This window comes from Scyliorhinus canicula, chromosome 6 (genome assembly GCF_902713615.1).
Source record: "Scyliorhinus canicula chromosome 6, sScyCan1.1, whole genome shotgun sequence".
NCBI classification, from domain to species: Eukaryota; Metazoa; Chordata; class Chondrichthyes; order Carcharhiniformes; family Scyliorhinidae; genus Scyliorhinus; species Scyliorhinus canicula.
This window is the reverse complement of record NC_052151.1, coordinates 3,686,186-3,711,243: the sequence shown is the minus strand read 5'-3', so window position 1 is coordinate 3,711,243 and position 25,058 is coordinate 3,686,186. Positions and strand designations below refer to the sequence as shown.

The following is a 25,058-nucleotide window of genomic DNA, read 5'->3' as shown; positions in this document are numbered from 1 at the left end:
TTAAGAAAGGTTTTTGTCTTATCACATGGCTTTAGTGATTTCATTGTGCGGGTGGAGCTGGGCTGTGGCTCTGTGAGTTTTGACTTTTGTTTTTCACATTTTGGCTGCCGTAGACTCAGACAGAGAAATATTTTGGCCTGTCTCTCTATTTTCAATATTAAAGAGTTATTTCAAGGAAGAAGCCCAATGATTATAGTTACCTACTGTTTTTGGTTAAAAAAAAAGGGGGTTTTGGTTTATGGGATCTTGTTATTAAATTTGAACAGTTAAGGGGGAATTCATTAAGGGATATGCATATGTTACTGTAGCTGTGTGGGAGAGTTATGTTTGTAGTTGATAACAAATTTTACTGTCTGTGTTTATAAACATGGAAACTAAATTCATTGAATATAGCTTGTTTTTTGATTAAAAGCGCCGAAGACGTCTGTTGAATAACAACTGAAAGGCAGGCCCGTCTGCTCATTGTCACCAAAATCTATCAACTGTTATCGGTCAGGTGACCTCCATAATGTACTTTGGTGTTTTCTATACCCTAGCACATAACCCAAGAGATAGTGGGAGATGTTGGGAGTCAGTGGGAGATGTTGGGAGTCAGTGGGAGGTGTGGGGAATCAGGGGGAGGTGTTGGGAGTCAGTGGGTGATGTTGAGAGTCAGTGGGAGGTGTTGGAAGTGCATGGGACATGTTAGGAGTGACTGGGAGGTGTGGGGAGTCAGTGGGAGATGTTGGGAGTCAGTGGGAGGTGTTGGGAGTCAGTGGGAGGTGTTGGGAGTCAGTGGGAGGTGTGGGGAGTCAGTGGAAGGTGTGGTGAGTCAGTGGGAGGTGTGGGGAGTCAGTGGGAGCTGTTGGGAGTCAGTGGGAGGTGTGTGGAGTCAGTGGGTGATGTTGGGAGTCGGTGAGAGGTGTTGGTAGTCGATGAGAGGTGTTGGCATTCAGTGGGAGATGTTACGAGTCAGTGGGAGGTGTTGGGAGCCATGGGAGGTGTTGGGAGTCAGTGGGAGGTGTTTGGAGTCAGTAGGAGGTGTGGGGAATCAGTGGGGGGTGTTGGGATTCAGTGGGGGGGGGTGTTGGGATTCAGTGGGGGGTGTTGGGATTCAGTGGGAGGTGTGGGTAGTCAGTGGGAGGTGTTGGGAGTCAGTGGGAGGTGTTGGGAGTCAGTGAGAGGTGTTGGGAGTCATCGGGAAGTGTTGGGAGTCAGTGAGAAGTGTGGGGAATCAGTGGGAGGTGTTGGGAGTCAGTGGGAGGTGTTGGGAGTCAGTGGGAGGTGTGGAGAATCAGTGGGTGATGTTGGGAGTCAGTGGGAGATGTTGGGAGTCAGTGGGAGGTGTTGGGAGTCAGTGGGAGGTGTTGGAAGTCAGTGGGAGGTGTGGGGAGTCAGTGGGAGGTGTTGGAAGTCAGTGGGAGGTGTTGGGAGTCAGTGGAAGGTGTTGGGAACAGTGGGTGATGTTGGGAGTCAGTGGGAGGTGTTGGGAGTCAGTGGGAGGTGTTGGGAGTCAGTGGGAGGTGTTGGGAGTCAGTGGGAGATGTTGGGAGTGAGTGGGTGATGTTGGGAGTCAGTGGGAGGCGTTGGGAGTCAGTGGGAGATGTTGGGAGTCAGTGGGAGGTGTTGCGAGTCAGTGGCAGGTGTTGGGAGTCATTGGGAGGTGTTGGGAGTCAGTGGGAGGTGTTGGGAGTCAGTGAGACGTGTTGGGAGTCAGTGGGAGGTGTTGGGAGTCACTGGGAGGTGTTGGTAGTCAGTCGGAGGTGTTAGGAGTCCGTGAGAGGTGTTGGGAGTCAGTGGGAGGTGTGGGGAGTCAGTGGGAGGTGTTGGGAGTCAGTGGGAGGTGTTTGGAGTCAGTGGGAGGTGTTCGGAGTCAGTGGGAGGTGTGGGGAGTGAGTGGGAGATGTTGGGAGTCAGTCGGGTGTGTTGGGAGACAATGGGAGGTGTTGGGAGTCAGTGGGAGGTGTTGGAAGTCAGTGGGAGGTGTTGGGAGTCAGTTGGAGGTGTTGGGAGTCAGTGGGAGCTGTTGTGAGTCAGTGGGAGGTGTTGTAAGTCAGTGGGAGGTGTTGTGAGTCAGTGGGAGGTGTTGTGAGTCAGTGGGGGGTGTTGGGAGTCAGTGGGAGGTGTTGGGAGTCAGTGAGAGGTGTTCGGAGTCAGTGGGGGGTGTTGGGAGTCAGTGAGAGGTGTTGGGAGTCAGTGGAAGATGTTGGGAGTCAATGGGAGGTGTTGGGAGTCAGTGGGGGGTGTTGGGAGTCAGTGGGAGGTGTTGAGAGTCAGTGGGAGATGTTGGGAGTCAGTGGGAGATGTTGGGAGTCAGTGGGAGGTGTTGGGAGTCAGTGGGGGTGTTGGGAGTCAGTGGGAGGTGTGGGGAGTGAGTGGGAGATGTTGGGAGTCAATGGGAGGTGTTGGGAGTCAGTGGGAGATGTTGGGAGTCAATGGGAGGTGTTTGGAATCAGTGGGAGATGTTGGGAGTCAATGGGAGATGTTGGGAGTCAGTGAGAGATGTTGGGAATCAGTGGGAGATGTTGGGAGTCAATGGGAGATGTTGGGAGTCAGTGAGAGGTGTTGGGAATCAGTGGGAGGTGTTGGGAGTCAGTGGGAGGTGTTGGGAATCAGTGGGAGGTGTTGGGAGTCAGTGAGAGGTGTTGGGAGTCAGTGGGATGTGTTGGGAGTCAGTGGGAGATGTTGGGAGTCAATGGGAGGTGTTGGGAGTCTGTGGTAGATGTTGGGAGTCAGTGGGAGGTGTTGGGAGTCAGTGGGAGATGTGGGGAGTGAGTGGGAGATGTTGGGAGTCAGTGGGAGGTGTTGGGAGTCAGTGGGAGATGTTGGGAGTCAATGGGAGGTGTTGGGAGTCAGTGGGAGATGTGGGGAGTGAGTGGGAGATGTGGGGAGTGAGTGGGAGATGTTGGGAGTCAGTGGGAGGTGTTGGGAGTCAGTGGGAGATGTTGGGAGTCAGTGGGGGGTGTTGGGAGTCAGTGGGAGATGTTGGGAATCAGTGGGAGATGTTGGGAATCAGTGGGAGATGTTGGAAGTCAGTGAGAGATGTTGGGAATCAGTGGGAGATGTTGGGAGTCAGTGGGAGATGTTGGGAGTCAATGGGAGGTGTTGGGAGTCAGTGGGAGATGTTGGGAGTCAGTGGGAGATGTTGGGAATCAGTGGGAGATGTTGGGAATCAGTGGGAGATGTTGGGAGTCAGTGGTGAAGTGTTGGCTAGTGTAGACTTGAGAGATGAACAGACACTTCCAACACTGATGAAGGTTCAACTCAATTTTATTAACTACTTCTAACTAACTAACACACGATGACTGTGGGTCTAAATGATGCTAACTTAAACTAGAGACCTAATCCTTGTCCGAACCAGTTGATTCTCTCAGCACGTGTCTGTGCTGGGCTGTGCTGGGCTGGATGAGTTGTTACACTCAGAGGCAGCACCCAGAATGAGTGGGAACCGTGGTGCCCTCTGCCTTTATATATGTGTGTATTCTAACTGGTGATTGGCTGCGGTGTTTGTACATGTTGATTGGTCCCTGTGTGTGTCCATCAGTGTGTGTGTGCACCATGATATACTGTGTATATTATGACATCCCCCTTTTATTAAAAAAAATGTAGATATAGGCATGTGATAATAAATAGTGTGGGTGTGTGGAGAATGTACCTAGCTAAGTGTGAGGTGCGAAGCCATATGTACAAAGGTATATACAGGGAACAAGAGTATTTACAGAGGAAGGTGCCTGGTGCAGATGACTACCATGAACTGGAACGACCAACGAATCTATTTACAAATCACTGGATAACGAATGCCTTAGAACGACAGCAGGCGCAGACCAGCCACTATCCGGGAGGTGGATTTGAACCTTGTTGCGTGGATGGATGTCGGGAAGGTCAGCAGCCCGTGAGTTAGGACGTTTTCTGCTGCAGTTGAGACATGTGCATGCGGTGGAGCCCGGGGACATAATCGAGATTGGGAGTGAGAATCGATGGCACCGTCGTCCTGAGTTCATTAACAGCTGAGCAGGCGACAGACCGGTGGAGAGCGGGGCAGAGTGATAGGCCAGCAGAGCAAGAAGGAAATCTGAGCCGGCGTCGGCGGCCTTGCTGAGGAGCCTCCTTACGATGTGGACACCCTTTTCCGCCTTCCCATTGGATTGGGGATATAGGGGACTGGACGTAACATACTCGAAGTTGTAGTGTCGGGCGAAGCCGGCCCATTCCTGGCTCGCAAAACAGGGGCCATTATCTGACATGACCGTCAGCGGAATGCCATGTCAGGAAAATGCCTCCTTACAAGCCCTGATCACAGCCGTGGATGTGAGATCATGCAGCCTGATGACCTCCGGGTAACTGGAGAAGTAGCCATGATGATGCATGGAACAAGTCGATGCCCACTTTGGTCCAAGGCGATGTGACGGGCTCATGGGGCATCAGGGTCTCCTGTGGTTGGGCGGGCTGACAATGCTGGCAGGTAGAGCAGTTGAGCACCACATTGGCGATGTCATCATTGATGCCCGGCCAGTAGACGGCTTCTCTGGCCCTGCAGCGGCACTTCTCCATTCCTAAATAGCCTTCATGCAGTTGCTCCAACACCAGCTGGCGCATGCTTTGTGGGACGACGATGCCATCCAATTTCAGGAGAACCCCGTCGACAACCGCCAGATCATCGCGGACGTTGTAAAATTGCGGGCATTGGCCCTTGAGCCACCCGTCTGACATCAGGCGCATCACCCGCTGCAGAAGTGGATCAGCCGCTGTCTTGTGGTGAATTTGCATCAGTCGTGCATCCGTAGCTGGCAAATGGGAGGCTGCAAGCTGAACTTGAGCATCAATTTGGCAAATGAAGCCGTCATGATCACACGGAGTTGTGATCGACCTTGAGAGGGCATCGGCAACGGCAAGGTCCTTGCCAGGGGTATAGATCAGTTGAAAGTCATACCTGCGCAGCTTGAGTAGGATATGCTGGACGCGAGGCGTAATGTAATTCAAGGCCTTTTTGATAGTATTTACAAGGGGGCGGAGGTCGGTTTCAACCGTGAACTGCAGAAGTGCATAGACGTAGCCGTGGAACTTCACCACTCCAGTGAGAAGGCCAAGATACTCTTTCTCAATCTGCGCATAACGCTGCTCTGTGGGAGTCATCACCCTCAATGCATACGCAATGGGGGCCCATGACGAGGCCTCGTCTCGTTGCTGGAGCACACCTCCCACTGAATCCCAACACCCCCCACTGATTACCCACACCGCCCACTGATTCCCCACACTCCCCACTGAATCCCAACACCCCCCACTGATTACCCACACCGCCCACTGATTCCCCACACTCCCCACTGAATCCCAACACCCCCCACTGATTCCCCACACCTCCCACTGAATCCCAACACCCCCCACTGATTCCCCACACCTCCCACTGAATCCCAACACCCCCCACTGATTACCCACACCGCCCACTGATTCCCCACACCCCCCACTGATTCCCCACACTCCCCACTGAATCCCAACACCTCCCACTGAATCCCAACACCCCCCACTGATTACCCACACCGCCCACTGATTCCCCACACCCCCCACTGATTCCCCACACTCCCCACTGAATCCCAACACCTCCCACTGAATCCCAACACCCCCCACTGACTCCCAACACCTCCCACTGAATCCCAACACCTCCCACTGAATCCCAACACCCCCCACTGACTCCCAACACCTCTCACTGAATCCCAACCCCCCCCCCCACTGAATCCCAACACCTCCCACTGAATCCCAACACCCCCCACCGATTCGCCACACCTCCCACTGACTCCCAACACCTCTCACTGACTCCCAACACCTCCCACTGAATCCCAACACCTCCCACTGACTCCCAACACCTCTCACTGACTCCCAACACCTCCCACTGAATCCCAACACCTCCCACTGACTCCCAACACCTCTCACTGACTCCCAACACCTCCCACTGACTCCCAACACCTCCCACTGACTCCCAACACCTTCCACTGAATCCCAACACCTCCCACTGACTCCCAACACCTCTCACTGACTCCCAACACCTCTCACTGACTCCCAACACCTCCCACTGACTCCCAACACCTCCCACTGACTCCCAACACCTCCCACTGACTCCCCACACCTCTCACTGACTCCCAACACCTCCCACTGACTCCCAACACCTCCCACTGACTCCCAACACCTCTCACTGACTCCCAACACCTCCCACTGACTCCCAACACCTCTCACTGACTCCCCACACCTCTCACTGACTCCCATCACTTCTCACTGACTCCCAACACCTCCCACTGACTCCCAACACCTCTCACTGATTCCCCACACCCCTCACTGATTCCCCACACCTCTCACTGACTCCCCACACCTCCCACTGAATCCCAACACCTCCCACTGACTCCCAACACCTCCCACTGACTCCCAACACCTCCCACTGACTCCCAACACCTCTCACTGACTCACAACACCTCTCACTGACTCCCCACACCTATCACTGACTCCCCACACCCCTCACTGATTCCCCACACCTCTCACTGACTCCCCACACCTCCCACTGAATCCCAACACCCCCCCCCCACTGAATCCCAACACCTCCCACTGAATCCCCACACCTCTCACTGAATTCCAACATCCCCCCACTGATTCCCCACACCTCTCACTGACTCCCAACACCTCCCACTGATTCCCCACACCTCTCACTGACTCCCATCACTTCTCACTGACTCCCAACACCTCCCACTGAATCCCCTCACCTCTCACTGGCTCCCATCACTTCCCACTGACTCCCAACACCTCCCACTGAATCCCCTCACCTCTCACTGGCTCCCAACACCCCCCACTGATTACCCACACCTCTCACTGACTCCCAACACCCCCCACTGAATCCCAACACCCCCCACTGATTCCCCACACTCCTCACTGATTCCCCACACCTCTCACTGACTCCCCACACCTCCCACTGAATCCCAACACCTCCCACTGACTCCCAACACCTCCCACTGACTCCCAACACCCCCCACTGATTCCCCACACTCCTCACTGATTCCCCACACCTCTCACTGACTCCCCACACCTCCCACTGAATCCCAACACCTCCCACTGACTCCCAACACCTCCCACTGACTCCCAACACCTCTCACTGACTCACAACACCTCTCACTGACTCCCCACACCTATCACTGACTCCCCACACCTCCTACTGAATCCCAACACCTCTCACTGACTCCCAACACCTCCCACTGACTCCCCACACCTCCCACTGAATCCCAACACCACCCACTGACTCACAACACCTCCCACTGACTCCCAACACCCCTCACTGACTCCCAACACCTCTCACTGAATCCCAACACCTCTCACTGACTCCCAACACCTCTCACTGACTCCCAACACCTCCCACTGACTCCCAACACCCCCACTGACTCCCAACACCCCCCACTGACTCCCAACACCCCCCACTGACTCCCAACACCTCTCACTGAATCCCAACACCTCCCACTGACTCCCAACACCCCCACTGACTCCCAACACCTCCCACTGACTCCCAACACCCCTCACTGACTCCCAACACCTCTCACTGAATCCCAACACCTCTCACTGACTCCCATCACTTCTCACTGACTCCCAACACCTCTCACTGACTCCAAACACCTCCCACTGAATCCCAACACCTCTCACTGACTCCAATCACTTCTCACTGACTCCCAACACCTCTCACTGACTCCCATCACTTCCCACTGACTCCCAACACCTCTCACTGACTCCCAACACCTCCCACTGACTCCCCACACCCCTCATTGATTCCCCACACCTCTCACTGATTCCCCACACCTCTCACTGACTCCCAACACCACCCACTGACTCCCAACACCTCCCACTGACTCCCAACACCTCTCACTGACTCCCAACACCACCCACTGACTCCCAACACCTCCCACTGATTCCCAACATCTCCCACTGACTCCCAACATCTCCCATTGACTCCCAACACCTTTCACTGATTCCCAACACCACCCACTGACTCCCAACATCTCCCACTGACTCGCAACATCTCCCATTGACTTCCAACACCTCTCACTGACTCCCAACACCTCTCACTGAATCCCAACACCTCTCACTGACTCCCATCACTTCTCACTGACTCCCAACATCACCCACTGACTCCCAACACCCCCACTGACTCCCAACACCCCCCACTGACTCCCAACACCTCTCACTGACTCCCAACACCTCCCACTGACTCCCAACACCTCCCACTGACTCGCAACATCTCCCATTGACTCCCAACACCTCTCACTGACTCCCAACACCTCTCACTGACTCCCAACACCTCCCACTGACTCCCAACACCTCCCACTGACTCCCCACACCTCCCACTGAATCCCAACACCCCCCACTGATTCCCCACACCTCTCACTGACTCCCAACACCTCCCACTGTATCCCAACACCTCTCACTGACTCCCATCACTTCTCACTGTCTCCCATCACCCCCACTGACTCCCAACACCTCCCACTGACTCCCAACACCTCCCACTGACTCCCAACACCTCCCACTGACTCCCAACACCTCCCACTGACTCCCAACACCTCCCACTGACTCCCAACACCTCCCACTGACTCCCAACACCTCCCACTGACTCCCAACACCTCCCACCGACTCCCAACACCTCTCACTCACTCCCATCACTTCTCACTGACTCCCAACACCCCTCACTGACTCCCAACATCTCCCACTGACTCCCAACACCTCCCACTGACTCCCAACACCTCCCACTGACTCCCAACATCTCCCACTGACTCCCAACACCCCCCACTGACTCCCAATATCTCCCACTGACTCCCAACACCTCCCACTGACTCCCAACACCTCCCACTGACTCCCAACACCTCCCACTGACTCCCATCACTTCTCACTGACTCCCAACACCCCTCACTGACTCCCAACATCTCCCACTGACTCCCAACACCTCCCACTGACTCCCAACACCTCCCACTGACTCACAACACCCCCCACTGACTCCCAACGATGGAAGTTCCGCAGCCTCAACTTGTTTCCCGCAGACCCCGCTAACCCCGCATGGGCCCCCGACCTGAGGCCCCCCCAAGCCTGTGCCGCAAGGCCCCCCAACTATCACGCTGCCACAGCCGGTCGCCCGACTGTCCCAGTCAACTACTCAAACTATCCAGGTGCTCCAGCTAATTACTCAGCTCCCCCAGCCAGTTACTCAGCTCGCCAAACCAGTTATTCAACTGCTCCAGCCTGCCACTATTCAGCTCCCCAAACCAGTTATTCAACTGCTCCAGCCTGCCACTATTCAGCTCCCCAAACCAGTTATTCAACTGCTCCAGCCTGCCACTATTCAGCTCCCCAAACCAGTTATTCAACTGCTCCAGCCTGCCACTATTCAGCTCCCCAAACCAGTTATTCAACTGCTCCAGACTGCCACTATTCAGCTCCCCAAACCAGTTATTCAACTGCTCCAGCCTGCCACTTCTGTGGACAAAACCAGCACCCGCGACAGCACTGCTCAGCCCGATCCACTATGCTAAATGAAAATGAATCTGAAGTCTGCATACCATCAGCTCCCAATCCGCCCGGAGGACCGCCACTACACGGCATTCGAGGCCGATGGCTGCCTCTTCCATTTCCTCCGGGTCCCTTTCGGCGTCACTAACGGGGTTTCGGTGTTCCAACGAGCAATGGACCGGATGGTAGACCAGTACGGGCTGCGGGCCACGTTTCCGTACTTGGACAATGTCACCATCTGCGGCTATGACCAGCAGGACCACGACGCCAACCTCCACCGTTTTCTCCAAACGGCACAGAAATTAAATCTTACTTATAACAAGGAGAAATGCGTTTTCCGCACAAACAGACTGGCCATCCTCGGCTACGTCGTGGAGAACGGAGTCCTGGGCCCAGACCCGGACCGCATGCGCCCCCTCTTAGAACACCCCCTCCCTCATTGCCCCAAGGCCCTCAAACGGTGCTTGGGGTTCTTCTCATACTACGCCCAGTGGGTCCCTCAATATGCAGACAAAGCCCGCCCACTCTTTAAGGCCACACGATTTCCCCTGTCTGCTGAGGCGCGCCAAGCCTTCAGCTGCATCAAGGAGGACATCGCCAAAGCAGCCATGCGGGCGGTGGATGAATCCACTACCTTTCAAGTTGAGAGCGACGCCTCAGAGGTAGCTCTAGCAGCCACTTTAAATCAGGCAGGGAGGCCCGTTGCATTTTTCTACCGTACCTATCCGCTTCAGAACTCCGACACTCCTCAGTCGAGAAGGAAGCACAAGCCATCGTGGAGGCTGTTCGTCACTGGAGGCACTACCTCGCAGGTAGGAGGTTCACCCTCATCACCGACCAACGATCGGTTGCCTTCATGTTCGACAACTCGCAAAGGGGCAAAATTAAACATGACAAAATTCTTCAGTGGAGGATTGAACTCTCCACCTACAATTACGATATCAAATATCGACTGGGGAAGCTCAACGAGCCTCCGGATGCCCTATCCCGCGGGACATGCGCCAGCGCGCAGATCAGCCGTCTGAAAGCCATCACGTTGACCTCTGCCATCCAGGGGTCACCCGGCTCGCCCACTACATCAGAGCCCGAAACCTGCCTTTCTCCAACGAGGAAGTAAAAGCGGTCACCAGGGACTGCCCGATCTGTGCACAGTGCACCGGACTTCTATAGACCAGACAGGGCCCACCTGGTCAAGGCTTCTACGGCCTTTGAACGCCTTGCGATCGATTTCAAAGGGCCACTCCCCTCCACTCACTAAAACATTTACTTCCTTAACATTATTGACGAGTTCTCCCGATTCGCCTTCGCCATCCCATGCCCCGATATGACCTCCCACACAGTCATTAGGGCCCTGCATAGTGTCTTCACCCTGTTCGGTTTCCCAGCTACGTGCACAGCGACCGGGGTGCATCCTTTATGAGTGACGAGCTGTGTCAGTACCTGCTCAACAAGGGCATCGCCTCGAGCAGGACTACCAGTTCCAACCCCAGGGGGAACGGGCAGGTGGAGAGGGAGAACGCGACGGTCTGGAAGACCGTCCTACTGACGCTCCGGTCTAGAAAGCTCCAAGTCTCCCAATGGCAGGAAGTCCTCCCAGATGCGCTCCACGCAATCAGATCCCTCCTCTGTACAGCTACCAACCAAACCCCTCACGAGCGGCTCTTCATTTTTTCCAGGGGCACTACCACAGGGGTCTCACTTCCGGCGTGGCTGAGGACGCCAGGCCCTGTTCTCCTAAGGAAGCACGTCAGGGCGCACAAAACCGACCCCATTGTTGAAAAGGTGCGCCTGCTTCATTCCAACCCACAGGACGCATTTGTTGAGTTCCCGGACGGTCGCCAGGACATAGTATCCCTCCGGGACCTGGCACCCGCTGGATCCAGCCCCCCATCTACCCCCACCGAGGAACTCCTTTCCCCGTTCCCTATGCGGCCGCCCCGTTGTGCCCCCGATTCTGCGAGCTCATCCCACCAGTCCTGAGCGCCAATATAACTCCGTGTATATATGTTCACTATCCACCAGTGTAAGTGCAGTTGCACTATCCGACCACCAGGGGGAGTCGCTCTGGGAGTACGTGACAGTTTGTACTGTGCTCCTCCCTTGGCTCCGCCCAGGACTCCTCCCCCTGGGACCGATGTACAAAGATCAGTGCCTTAGAACCAGTGTGCCAGTTCATGGAGTTCAACGACGAATAGGCTGGCTCTGTTGTAAGTGTATTAAAGCCTCTGTTCAGATCCAACTACACGTGTTCACTGAATTGATGGTTCCATCAATATGTCCACGCCTGCCCACGGATCGGCCCTCCCCTGAACTGTGTCGGCGCTGGACTGAGTCCGCAGCTGCCACACTGAGTTCCCGACGGGATGACCCATGCCGTCGGGAATGCGGCCGGTCGGGCACGGACCATCGTAGGGCGGTCCTCAGGCAATGGCCTGAGGCAGTGCATACGGCGGGTCAAGGGGCGGTGCATGGCGAAAGCGGCACTGCCCCCGATTCCCTCGTCATCGGGGATTCTCCGCCCCTTCTCTGAAACAGTGATGCTGTTTCGAAACACTAATAAGAGATGGCAAGGAGGTGGCAGAGACTGGCGAGAGGTGAGAGAATGAAAACAAGTTGAAGAGATTGAGGAGAAAGGGAATCACAGTTTTGAGTAGGAGTAAGCGAGAAATGGAGAAAGGCAGGAATAGAGAGAAGCCAATGAATGAATGGCTGGATGAATCTGGGATCGAATCAGCGATAGTTTTTACTTTGATGCTCTTGCATCAACAAGTTACTTCCATTTTATAATTGGAATCAGCGCTGGAAGCAGATATGTGAAACCTTCTCCTGTACTGGGATGGGAGGGTGGGGGAGGGGAGGCATGTTTAGGGGCTGTTTAGCTTACTGGGCTAAATCGCTGGCTTTTAAAGCAGACCCAAGCAGGCCAGCAGCACGGTTCGATTCCCGTACCAGCCTCCCCGAACAGGTGCCGGAATGTGGCGACTAGGGGCTTTTCACAGTAACTACATTTGAAGCCTACTCGTGACAATAAGCGATTTTCATTTCATGAGGTAGGAGCAAAGAGTGGGGACTGTGGCTAGTGAGGGTGCAGGTGGCCAGGGTCAGACCAGTTCTATCGAAGCTGACAACTGCTGGAAAGACAGTTGTTGGAGGAATATTCGCACATCCTGGGCACTAAACTACTGACCAGAAACTGTACTATAATAATACAGAAAACATACAGTGCAGAAGGAGGCCATTCGACCCATCGAGTCTGCACTGACCCATTTCAGCCCTCACTAACCCTAACCCAATAACCTAATAACCCCTCCTAACGTTTTGGTCACTAAGGGCAATTTATCGTGGCCAATCCACCTAACCTGAACGCCTTTGGACTGGGACAATAATCTTCATTGTCACAAGTAGGCTGACATTAACACTGCAATGAAGTTACTGTGAAAAGCCCCTAGTCGCCACATTCCGGCACCTGTTCGGGCCACAAAGGGAGAATTCAGAAAGTCCAATTCAGCACGCCTTTGGGACTTGTGGGAGGAAACCGGAGCCCCTGGAGGAAACCCACGCAGACACGGGGAGAACATGCAGACTTCACACAGACAGTGACCCAAGCGGGAATCGAACCTGGGACCCTAGAGTTGTGAAGCAACAGTGCTAACCACTGTGCCACTGTGTTGCCAATATAAATGGTCCTGGAACTCCCTCCCGAACAGCACTGTGGGTGTATCTACACCTCGGCGACTGTCAAGCTCTGTAAAATACTGCCGATGGACTATATTATAATATCTTTCCCCGCCAGGTTCGTCTTTTGCAGAGTAAGGGTCTGCCAGCTGACAATTATTCAACTGAGAATGCCATCCTCGCAAAGCTGAGCCGAAACTGGCCATTAATCATCGACCCACAGGGGCAAGCCACTGATTGGATCAGAAAGATGGAAGGCCAGGATCTGCATGTACTCCTGGCCACAGACCCCAATTATATGAAAACAATGGAGGTCGGCATTCGAATGGGAAATCCAGTTCTACTGCATGTGAGTAGAGAGAATGTCAAAGGACAAATGGAGTTTTACTCTGTATCTAACCCTGTGCTGTACCTGTCCTGGGAGTGTTTGATGGGGACAGTGTAGAGGGAGCTTTACTCTGTATCTAACCCTGTGCTGTACCTGTCCTGGGAGTGTTTGATGGGGACAGTGTAGAGGGAGCTTTACTCTGTATCTAACCCCGTGCAGTACCTGTCCTGGGAGTGTTTGATGGAGACAGTGTAGAGGGAGCTTTACTCTGTATCTAACCCCGTGCAGTACCTGCCCTGGGAGTGTTTGATGGGGACAGTGTGGAGGGAGCTTTACTCTGTATCTAACCCCGTGCTGCACCTGTCCTGGGAGTGTTTGATGGGGACAGTGTAGAGGGAGCTTTACTCTGTATCTAACCCCGTGCAGTACCTGTCCTGGGAGTGTTTGATCGGGGCAGTGTAGAGGGAGCTTTACTCTGTATCTAACCCCGTGCTGTACCTGTCCTGGGAGTGTTTGATGGGGACAGTGTAGAGGGAGCTTTACTCTGTATCTAAACCCGTGCTGTACCTGATCTGGGAGTGTTTGATGTGGACAGTGTAGATGGAGTTTTACTCTGTATCGAACCCTGTGCTGTACCTGTCCTGGGAGTGTTTGATGGGGACAGTGTAGAGGGAGCTTTACTCTGTATCTAACCCCGTGCAGTACCTGTCCTGGGAGTGTTTGATGGGGACAGTGTAGATGGAGCTTTACTCTTTATCTAACTCCGTGCCGTACCTGTCCTGGGAGTGTTTGATGTGGACAGTATAGATTAAGCTTTATTCTGTATCTAACCCTGTGCTGTACCTGTCCTGGGAGTGTTTGATGGGGACAGTGTAGAGGGAGCTTTACTCTGTATCTAACCCGGTGCTGTACCTGTCCTGGGAGTGTTTGATGGGGACAGTGTAGAGGGAGCTTTACCCTGTATCTAACCCCGTGCTGTACCTGTCCTGGGAGTGTTTGATGGGGACAGTGTAGAGGGAGCTTTACCCTGTATCTAACCCCGTGTTGTACCTGTCCTGGGAGTGTTTGATGGGGACAGCGGAGAGGGAGCTTTACTCTGTATCTAACCCCGTGCTGTACCTGCCCTGGGAGTGTTTGATGGGGACAGTGTAGCGGGAGCTTTACTCTGTATCGAACCCCGTGCTGTACCTGTCCTGGGAGTGTTTGATGGGGACAGTGTAGAGGGAGCTTTACTCTGTATCTAACCCCGTGCTGTACCTGTCCTGAGAGTGTTTGATGGGGACAGTGTAGAGGGAGCTTTACTCTGTATCTAACCCCGTGCTGTCTGTCCTGGGAGTGTTTGATGGGGACAGTGTAGAGGGAGCTTTACCCTGTATCTAACCCCGTGCTGTACCTGTCCTGGGAGTGTTTGATGGGGACAGTTTCGAGGGAGCTTTACCCTGTATCTAACCCCGTGTTGTACCTGTCCTGGGAGTGTTTGATGGCGACAGTGGTGAGGGAGCTTTACTCTGTATCTATCCCCGTGCTGTACCTGTCATGAGAGTGTTTGATGGGGACAGTGTAGAGGGAGCTTTACTCTGTATCTAACCCCGTGCTGTACCTGTCCTGGGAGTGTTTGATGGGAACAGTGTAGAGGGAGCTTTACTCTGTATCTAACCCCGTGCTGTACCTGTCCTGGGAGTGTTTGCTGGGGACAGTGTAGAGGGAGCTTTACTCTGTATCTAACCCCGTGCTGTACCTGTCCTGGGAGTGTTTGATGGGGACAGTGTAGAGGCAGCTTTACTCTGTATCTAACCCCGTACTGTACCTGCCCTGGGAGTGTTTGATGGGGACAGTGTAGAGGGTGCTTTACTCTGTATCTAACCCCGTGCTGTGCCTGCCCTGGGAGTGTTTGATGGGGACAGTGTAGAGGGAGCTTTTCTCTGTATCTAACCCCGTACTGTACCTGTCCTGGGAGTGTTTGATGGGGACAGTGTAGAGGGAGCTTTACTCTGTATCTAACCCCGTGCTGTACCTGTCCTGGGAGTGTTTGATGGGGACAGTGTAGAGGGAGATTTACTCTGTATCTAACCCCGTGCTGTACCTGTCCTGGGAGTGTTTGATGGGGACAGTGTAGAGGGAGCTTTACTCTGTAACTAACCCCGGGCTGAACCTGTCCTGGGAGTGTTTGATGGGGACAGTGTAGAGGGAGCTTTACTCTGTATCTAACCCCGTGCTGTACCTGCCCTGGGAGTGTTTGATGGGGACAGTGTAGAGGGAGCTTTTCTCTGTATCTAACCCCGTACTGTACCTGTCCTGGGAGTGTTTGATGGGGACAGTGTAGAGGGAGCTTTACTCTGTATCTAACCCTGTGCTGTACCTGTCCTCGGAGTGTTTGATGGGGACAGTGTAGAGGGAGCTTTACTCTGTATCTAACCCCGTGCTGTACCTGTCCTGGGAGTGTTTGATGGGGACAGTGTAGAGGGAGCTTTACTCTGTATCTAATACCGTGCTGTACCTGTCCTGGGAGTGTTTGATGGGGACAGTTTAGAGGGAGCTTTACACTGTATTTAACCCAGTGCCGTACCTGTCCTGGGAGTGTTTGATGGCGACAGTGGAGAGGGAGCTTTACTCTGTATCTAACCCCGTGCTGTACCTGCCCTGGGAGTGTTTGATGGGGACAGTGTAGAGGGAGCTTTACTCTGTATCTAACCCCGTGCTGTACCTGTCCTGGGAGTGTTTGATGGGGATAGTGTAGAGGGAGCTTTACTCTGTATCTATCCCCGTGCTGTACCTGTCATGAGAGTGTTTGATGGGGACAGTGTAGAGGGAGCTTTACTCTCTATCTAACCCCGTGCTGTACCTGTCCTGGGAGTGTTTGATGGGAACAGTGTAGAGGGAGCTTTACTCTGTATCTAACCCCGTGCTGTACCTGTCCTGGGAGTGTTTGATGGGGACAGTGTAGAGGGAGCTTTACTCTGTATCTAACCCCGTGCTGTACCTGTCCTGGGAGTGTTTGATGGGGACAGTGTAGAGGGAGCTTTACTCTGTATCTAACCCCGTACTGTACCTGTCCTGGGAATGTTTGATGGGGACAGTGTAGAGGGAGCTTTACTCTGTATCTAACCCCGTACTGTACCTGCCCTGGGAGTGTTTGATGGGGACAGTGTAGAGGGTGCTTTACTCTGTATCTAACCCCGTGCTGTGCCTGCCCTGGGAGTGTTTGATGGGGACAGTGTAGAGGGAGCTTTTCTCTGTATCTAACCCCGTACTGTACCTGTCCTGGGAGTGTTTGATGGGGACAGTGTAGAGGGAGCTTTACTCTGTATCTAACCCTGTGCTGTACCTGTCCTGGGAGTGTTTGATGGGGACAGTGTAGAGGGAGCTTTACTCTGTATCTAACCCCGTGCAGTACCTGTCCTGGGAGTGTTTGATGGAGACAGTGTAGAGGGAGCTTTACTCTGTATCTAACCCCGTGCATGTACCTGCCCTGGGAGTGTTTGATGGGGACAGTGTAGGAGGGAGCTTTACTCTGTATCTAACCCCGTGCTGCACCTGTCCTGGGAGTGTTTGATGGGGACAGTGTAGAGGGAGCTTTACTCTGTATCTAACCCCGTGCTGTACCTGTCCTGGGAGTGTTTGATGGGGACAGTGTAGAGGGAGCTTTACTCTGTATCTAACCCCGTGCTGTACCTGTCCTGGGAGTGTTTGATGGGGACAGTGTAGAGGGAGCTTTACTCTGTATCTAAACCCGTGCTGTACCTGATCCTGGGAGTGTTTGATGTGGACAGTGTAGAGGGAGCTTTACTCTGTATCTAACCCCGTGCTGTACCTGTCCTGGGAGTGTTTGATGGGGACAGTGTAGAGGGAGCTTTACTCTGTATCTAACCCCGTGCTGTACCTGTCCTGGGAGTGTTTGATGGGGACAGTGTAGAGGGAGCTTTACTCTGTATCTAACCCGTGCTGTACCTGTCCTGGGAGTGTTTGATGGGGACAGTGTAGAGGGAGCTTTACTCTGTATCTAACCCTGTGCTGTACCTGTCCTGGGAGTGTTTGATGGGGACAGTGTAGAGGGAGCTTTACTCTGTATCTAACCCCGTGCTGTACCTGTCCTGGGAGTGTTTGATGGGGACAGTGTAGAGGGAGCTTTACTCTGTATCTAACCCCGTGCTGTACCTGTCCTGGGAGTGTTTGATGGGGACAGTGTAGAGGGAGCTTTACTCCTGTATCTAACCCCGTGCTGTACCTGTCCTGGGAGTGTTTGATGGGGACAGTGTAGAGGGAGCTTTACTCTGTATCTAACCCCGTGCTGTACCTGTCCTGGGAGTGTTTGATGGGGACAGTGTAGAGGGAGCTTTACTCTGTATCTAACCCGTGCTGTACCTGTCCTGGGAGTGTTTGATGGGGACAGTGTAGAGGGAGCTTTATCTCTGTATCTAACCCGTGCTGTACCTGTCCTGGGAGTGTTTGATGGGGACAGTGTAGAGGGAGCTTTACTCTGTATCTAACCCGTGCTGTACCTGTCCTGGGAGTGTTTGATGGGGACAGTGTAGAGGGAGCTTTACTCTGTATCTAACCCCGTGCTGTACCTGTCCTGGGAGTGTTTGATGGGGACAGTGTAGAGGGAGCTTTACCTGTATCTAACCCCGTGCTGTACCTGTCCTGGGAGTGTTTGATGGGGACAGTGGAGAGGGAGCTTTACTCTGTATCTAACCCCGTTCTGTACCTGTCCCTGGGAGTGTTTGATGGGGACAGTGTAGAGGGAGCTTTACTCTGTATCTAACCCCGTGCTGTACCTGTCCTGGGAGTGTTTGATGGGGACAGTGTAGAGGGAGCTTTACTCTGTATCTAACCCCGTGCTGTACCTGTCCTGGGAGTGTTTGATGGGGACAGTGTAGAGGGAGCTTTACTCTGTATCTAACCCCGTGCTGTACCTGTCCTGGGAGTGTTTGATGGGGACAGTGTAGAGGGAGCTTTACTCTGTATCTAACCCCGTGCTGTACCCAGTCCTGGGAGTGTTTGATGGGGACAGTGTAGAGGGAGCTTTACTCTGTATCTAACCCCGTGCTGTACCTGCCCTGGGAGTGTTTGATGGGGACAGTGTAGAGGGAGCTTTTCTCTGTATCTAACCCCGTACTGTACCTGTCCTGGGAGTGTTTGATGGGGACAGTGTAGAGGGAGCTTTACTCTGTATCTAACCCCTGTGCTGTACCTGTCCTCGGAGTGTTTGATGGGGACAGTGTAGAGGGAGCTTTACTCTGTATCTAACCCCGTGCTGTACCTGTCCTGGGAGTGTTTGATGGGGACAGTGTAGAGGGAGCTTTACTCTGTATCTAACCCTGTGCTGTACCTGTCCTGGGAGTGTTTGATGGGGACAGTGTAGAGGGAGCTTTACCCTGTATCTAACCCCGTGCTGTACCTGTCCTGGGAGTGTTTGATGGGGACAGTGTAGAGGGAGCTTTACCCTGTATCTAACCCCGTGTTGTACCTGTCCTGGGAGTGTTTGATGGGGACAGTGGAGAGGGAGCTTTACTCTGTATCTAACCCCGTGCTGTACCTGCCCTGGGAGTGTTTGATGGGGACAGTGTAGAGGGAGCTTTACTCTGTATCTAACCCCGTGCTGTACCTGTCCTGGGAGTGTTTGATGGGGACAGTGTAGATGGAGCTTTACTCTGTATCTAACCTCGTGCTGTACCTGTCCTGAGAGTGTTTAATGGGGACAGTGTAGAGGGAGCTTTACTCTGTATCTAACCCCGTGCTGTACCTGTCCTGGGAGTGTTTGATGGGGACAGTGTAGAGGGAGCTTTACTCTGTAACTAACCCCGGGCTGAACCTGTCCTGGGAGTGTTTGATGGGGACAGTGTAGAGGGAGCTTTACTCTGTATCTAACCCCGTGCTGTACCTGCCCTGGGAGTGTTTGATGGGGACAGTGTAGAGGGAGCTTTACTCTGTATCTAACCCCGTACTGTACCCGTCCTGGGAGTGTTTGATGGGGACAGTGTAGAGGGAGCTTTACTCTGTATCTAACCCTGTGCTGTACCTGTCCTCGGAGTGTTTGATGGGGACAGTGTAGAGGGAGCTTTACTCTGTATCTAACCCCGTGCTGTACCTGTCCGGGGAGTGTTTGATGGGGACAGTGTAGAGGGAGCTTTACTCTGTACCTCTCCCCATGCTGTACCTGTCCGGGGAGTGTTTGATGGGGACAGTGTAGAGTGAGTTGTACTCGGTACCTTAACTCCATGGATCCTCAGCTGAACCATTGGAATCATCAAATGTAAAGAAATCTATTTTTTTCACATTCTTTCTTTCCAGGATTTAGTGGAGCAGATCGATCCTGGTCTGACTCCAATCTTAGTGCGAGACATTTGTATTCGAGGGGGCCAGGAGTACATCAGGATTGGCAGCACAGATGTAGAATATAATTTGAATTTCAGGTAATTCCGGATCCGATTCGGGGCAGTCAATAGAATTCCAATTCCAGCTAATTGACCCTGGCTGCTTCCTGTGACACTGACCACAACTGTGAAACTGCAACTTGACCCCACTCCGACCCTGACCCCTGTCCTGGTCCCTGACTCAGATCCTGTCTTCTGAAACTCGTTTTGGCTCTGATCCCTGTCCCCTGGACCCAGAAGGGAAAGAGCACATCTTGCTCCTGTTTCAGCTGATAGTCATTTGCAAGACTCATGTGAAATGAAAATCGCTTATTGTCACGAGTAGGCTTCAATGAAGTTACTGTGAAAAGCCCCTAGTCGCCACATTCCGGCGCCTGTTCGGGGAGGCTGGTACAGGAATCGAACCGTGCTGCTGGCCTGCTTGGTCTGCTTTAAAAGCCAGCGATTTAACCCAGTGAGCTAAACCAGCCTCGGTCTTGACCGATCAGAGTTAAACCGCCTGCTTTAAATTTGAACCTGCCAGTCAGTTAGCATCAACTGGTGCATTCTCCATGGCAATGCCACCTGTCAACCAATCAGCACCCTCTTCCCTTACACTATAAAGTTATTTCCCCTGACATTGATAAACTTGTGATTATTCTATTGAGTGCACAATGAAACATTTTGACAGAATTCAGCGATGTTTAGGTTGCGTGTTAGCGGATGAGTATTAGAGGGAGTATTAGAATTAGTATGAGTTGTTCACTGGTTTGACAATATTGTTGCAGGTTATACATGACCACACGCATTTCCAACCCTAACTTTCTCCCGGCTATCTGCAACCTGGTGAATTTAATAAACTGCACAGTGACATTTGAGGGCCTTCAGGAGCAACTTCTGTCTCGAGTGGTCAAGCGGCAACACCCCCAAGTGGAGGAGCAACTTGGGCAATTACTGCAGAGCATTTCCAGTGACCTGGTCACCCTCCGGGACCTAGAGAATAAATCACTCTCCCTGCTGCAGAAAACTGAGGGTAAGGAGGGCTGGAAAAGATAAATCTCATCTTGAAAATTGGTGTGAATGAATACCATTCTCTGAATGAGACGCATCTGTTTGAAAGTTCACTCTGTCCTAATTGTTGACTCCCGTTGAACAGGAGATGCTGAAGCAGAAACTTGCAGGTTCAGCTTTCAAATGCTGATCAGGCTCAATTTCCGTGGAGCAGGATGTGTGGGCTCATCACACCCATTTCCAATGGCGGGGTGGGTGTACTGGTCAGCACAAAGCGGCAGCTTTCAGGATGGCTCAGGGCTGATGTGAGGGCCGCACATGTTGTCAGGCACAGCACTGCTGGAGGAGATCCAGTGGAGGAGCAATATATCTGTAGGGGTGCACCTCTCCCTCCCGTCCCTCACCTGCATATAAGACTGTAAGACATAGGAGCAGAATCAGGCCACTGCTCTGCCATTCAATCATGGCTGATATAAGAACATAAGAACTAGGAGCAGGAGTAGGCCATCTGGCCCCTCGAGCCTGCTCCACCATTCAGTGAGACCATGGCTGATCTTTTGTGGACTCAGCTCCACTTTCCGGCCTGAACACCATAACCCTTAATCCCTTTATTCTTCAAAAAACTATCTATCTTTATCTTAAAAACATTTCATGAAGGAGCCTCAACTGCTTCACTGGGCAAGGAATTCCATAGATTCACAACCCTTTGGGTGAAGAAGTTCCTCCTAAACTCAGTCCTAAATCTACTTCCCCTTATTTTGAGGCTATGTCCCCTAGTTCTGCTGTCACCCGCCAGTGGAAACAACCTGCCCGCATCTATCCTATCTATTCCCGTCATAATTTTATATCTTTCTATAAGATCCCCCTCATCCTTCTAAATTCCAACAAGTACTAGTACAAGAGTATTATTATGAGTTGTTCACTGGTTTGACAATATTGTTCTCATCCCCATACTCCTGCCTTCTCCCCATAACCCCTGATCCCCTCATTAATCAACCTATCTATCTCAGTCTTAAAGACACTCAGTGTTTTGGCCTCCACAGCCTTCTGCGGCAAAGAGTTCCACAGATTCACCACCCTCTGGCTGAAGAAATTCCTCCTCATCTCTGTTTTAAAGGATCGTCCCTATAGTCTGAGATTGTGCCCTCTAGTTCTAGTTTTTCCTACAAGTGGAAACATTCTCTCCATGTCCACTCTATCCAGGCCTCGCAGTATCTTGTAAGTTTCAATAAGATCCTCCCTCATCCTCCTAAACTCCAGAGTCCTCAACCGTTCCTCATACAACAAGCTCTTCATTCCAGGGGTCATTCGTGTGAACTTCCTCTGGACCCTTTCCAAGGCCAGCACATCCTTCCTTAGATACGGGGCCCAAAAATGCTCACAATACTCCAAATGGGGTCTAACCAGAGCCTTATAGACACTCAGAAATAGATCACTGTTCTTGTATTCTAGCCCTCTCGACATGAATGCTGAGGGACTCCTGATGCAGGGGTGAGCAAACTTGCCTGAGGGTCACATGTGGGGATAGAAATTGTGTGATGGGATACTCTGCAAGCAAACAATTTGTGTTGAAACATCAATAGTACAATTTTATTTTAGAATCAACAGTGTTAAAATAATAGTAGAATAATACCATGAACAATAAACTTTTAGAAAATTGTGCCATTTGGGTAAGGTCACCACACAGCTCAATTTCTCATGTCACAGATTTAATTGTGTGTAAGAGATTCCAGTGGACTGCGCTATGGAAAAGTTTGGAAGTTTCCCTGTTTGTTGAAAACTTCATTACATTTAAGTATGTGATCAATTTTGTTGAATCCTGGGTCGTTCTCCATTTGACTGACAATAATCAAAATGTATTCAAATATTTTAGCTTCCTTGTTTTCAATTTGTTAATCAATTTAATTCTGAAGAAGAAAGATTAGAATAAAATTTGGTTAAAAAATAAACAGATAAACCCTCACTTATTATTCATCCTTACGCCATCAGAACAATATAGTGCAACGACAAATCCAAATGTATTCCCTTTTCCACATCCCCACCAGTGCAGTTTTTCTTTAAAATGGCATCAAAGTCTGCTGCAGTTCTTGTTGTGCACATCTGCAAGAGGAAGCTGACAAATGGAATGGCATGGTGGTTAGCACTGCTGCTTCACAGCGCCAGGGACCCAGGTTCAATCCTGGCCTTGGGCCACTGTCTCTGTGTGGAGTTTGCACGTTCTCTCTGTGTCTGCGTGGGTTTCCTCCGGATGCCCCGGTTTCCTCCCCCAGTGCGAAGATGTGCAGTTAGGCGGATTGGCCATGCTAAATTGCAATTAAGGATCGACAAAAAAAGCTGACCCAGCCAACAATGTCCTACGAACAAATGTATTAAAAGAAAATTAACCTCTATTTTTGGTCCCAATCACGCAAATCATTTTTACACCTACTCCAGTGTGTCCATTTTCTGATTTAGTATTTGGAGAACAAAACTGCCTCGTACTCCAAGTAAGGGCTCACAAAGCTTAACGTACTTCTTAACATGTCTTCTGTTTTTCATGTGTTTTCCAATTCTGTTCAAAACAATAAAACTGTTTGGATTAATAATTTTGTACTAACCAGTTATCCCAGCAAAGCTCTATTGAACCAATTGGGTTATTTCTGTCCTGTAAATAGAGGAGAATACAATATAACTAGTCTGCACAGTGTAACTGGATTATGTACAATATGACTAGCCTGTATTGTGTAATTAGCCGGTCGTGTGTAACTATATTTCCAGAATGTACAACTGCCACAATGTTTCATTTCAACAACAACTAGGATTGGAGATTTAGGGAAGGAATTCCGCAGTTTGGGATCTCAGCAGCTGAAGTCAACAACGGAGCAAATCGAATCAAGGATGGACAAGTGGAAGTCTGAGAGTTTGCTGGGGTTGGGACAGGTTAGAGAGGTTTCTTTCAGCACAAAGAGGTTTTTATCATGATTTCTCCTTACCGTAGGGCACATCCTAGATGACCAGGACCTCATTGATACCCTTCAAAAATCAAAAGACATGTCCAAAGTCATCCAAATGCGGATCGAGGCATCTGAGGAAAATGAGAAGAAAATCGTGGACGCTCGCAAGAAATACCTGCCCATGGCAACACGGGGTTCTGTCTTGTACTTTGTGATGGATGAGCTGGGAAAGCTGAACTGTATGTACCAGTTTTCTCTACACTGGTTCATGAAGATATTCACCGAGTCTGTGAGTGACATACACAAGCCACACACAAGGAGGCCACGGTCCGGTTTTATGCAGCGTGCTTCTAAATTACAAGGATCTGGCAGTGAATTCAAACACTTGTTAATGAGTAATGCAAAAATGCACATTGGCTTCAAGTCATATTTACGGAACATGATGAACACACTGACTGAAAATACCTACAAGGTATGTCACAGCTCGCAACATGGGTAACTGAGTTAAACTTACACAATCATATCATTGATCTGAGACGGTTATGAGCAGATAACAGGGACAAAATGACATCTTTTTGTTTTGAGTTCTACATTCCTACCTACCCCTGGTAATCTCAGATTTATCACCGCCTTAAAAATATTCAATCACCCCACCTCCGCCACATTCTGAGGCCGGGAGATCCAAAGTCACACTATCGTCTGGGAGAAAGGAATTCTCTTCATCTCTGTCCGAGAAGAGCGAGCCCTAATTTTAAAACCGTGTCCCCTAGTTTAGGACTCACCCACAAGAGGAAACATTCTTTCCACATCCACTTCGCCATGATCGTTCAGGACCTTATCTACTTCAATCAAGTCACAGAATCACGGAAAAATACAGTGCAGAAAAGGCCCTTCGGCCCATCGAGTCTGTACAGCCACGTGAAATGCACCTGATCTGCCAATCCTAATCCCATTTGCCAGCACTTGGCCCATAGCCTCAGATGTTAAGATGTGCCAAGTAGCCATCCAGGTGCTTTTTAAAGGATGTGAGGCAACCCGCCTCTACCACCCTCCCAGGCACAACGTTCCAGACAACTTTCCTCAAATCCCCCCTGAAACTCCCGCCCCTCACCTTGAACTTGTGTCCCCCTCATAACCGACCCTTCAACTAAGAGGAACAGCTGTTCCCTATTCACCCTGTCCAGGTCTCACTCTTCTAAACTCCAATGGAAACAGACCCAGTCTGTCTAACCTTTCCTCATAAGACAACCCGCACATTCC

The 25,058-nt window shown here is 51.7% G+C and overlaps 1 protein-coding gene across 1 annotated transcript in view; it reads left to right on the top strand.

Annotated features, from left to right (window-relative positions):
• The window catches only part of LOC119966916 (dynein heavy chain 14, axonemal-like), a 1,122,002-nt gene that overhangs the window by 994,452 nt on the left and 102,492 nt on the right, over positions 1-25,058 (top strand). Inside the window, exons 66-69 of the mRNA XM_038798874.1 lie at positions 13,292-13,522; positions 19,793-19,914; positions 20,643-20,887; positions 23,843-24,270. Coding sequence (XP_038654802.1) covers positions 13,292-13,522; positions 19,793-19,914; positions 20,643-20,887; positions 23,843-24,270 — 1,026 coding nt within the window. The remainder of the gene's footprint in view (positions 1-13,291; positions 13,523-19,792; positions 19,915-20,642; positions 20,888-23,842; positions 24,271-25,058) is intronic.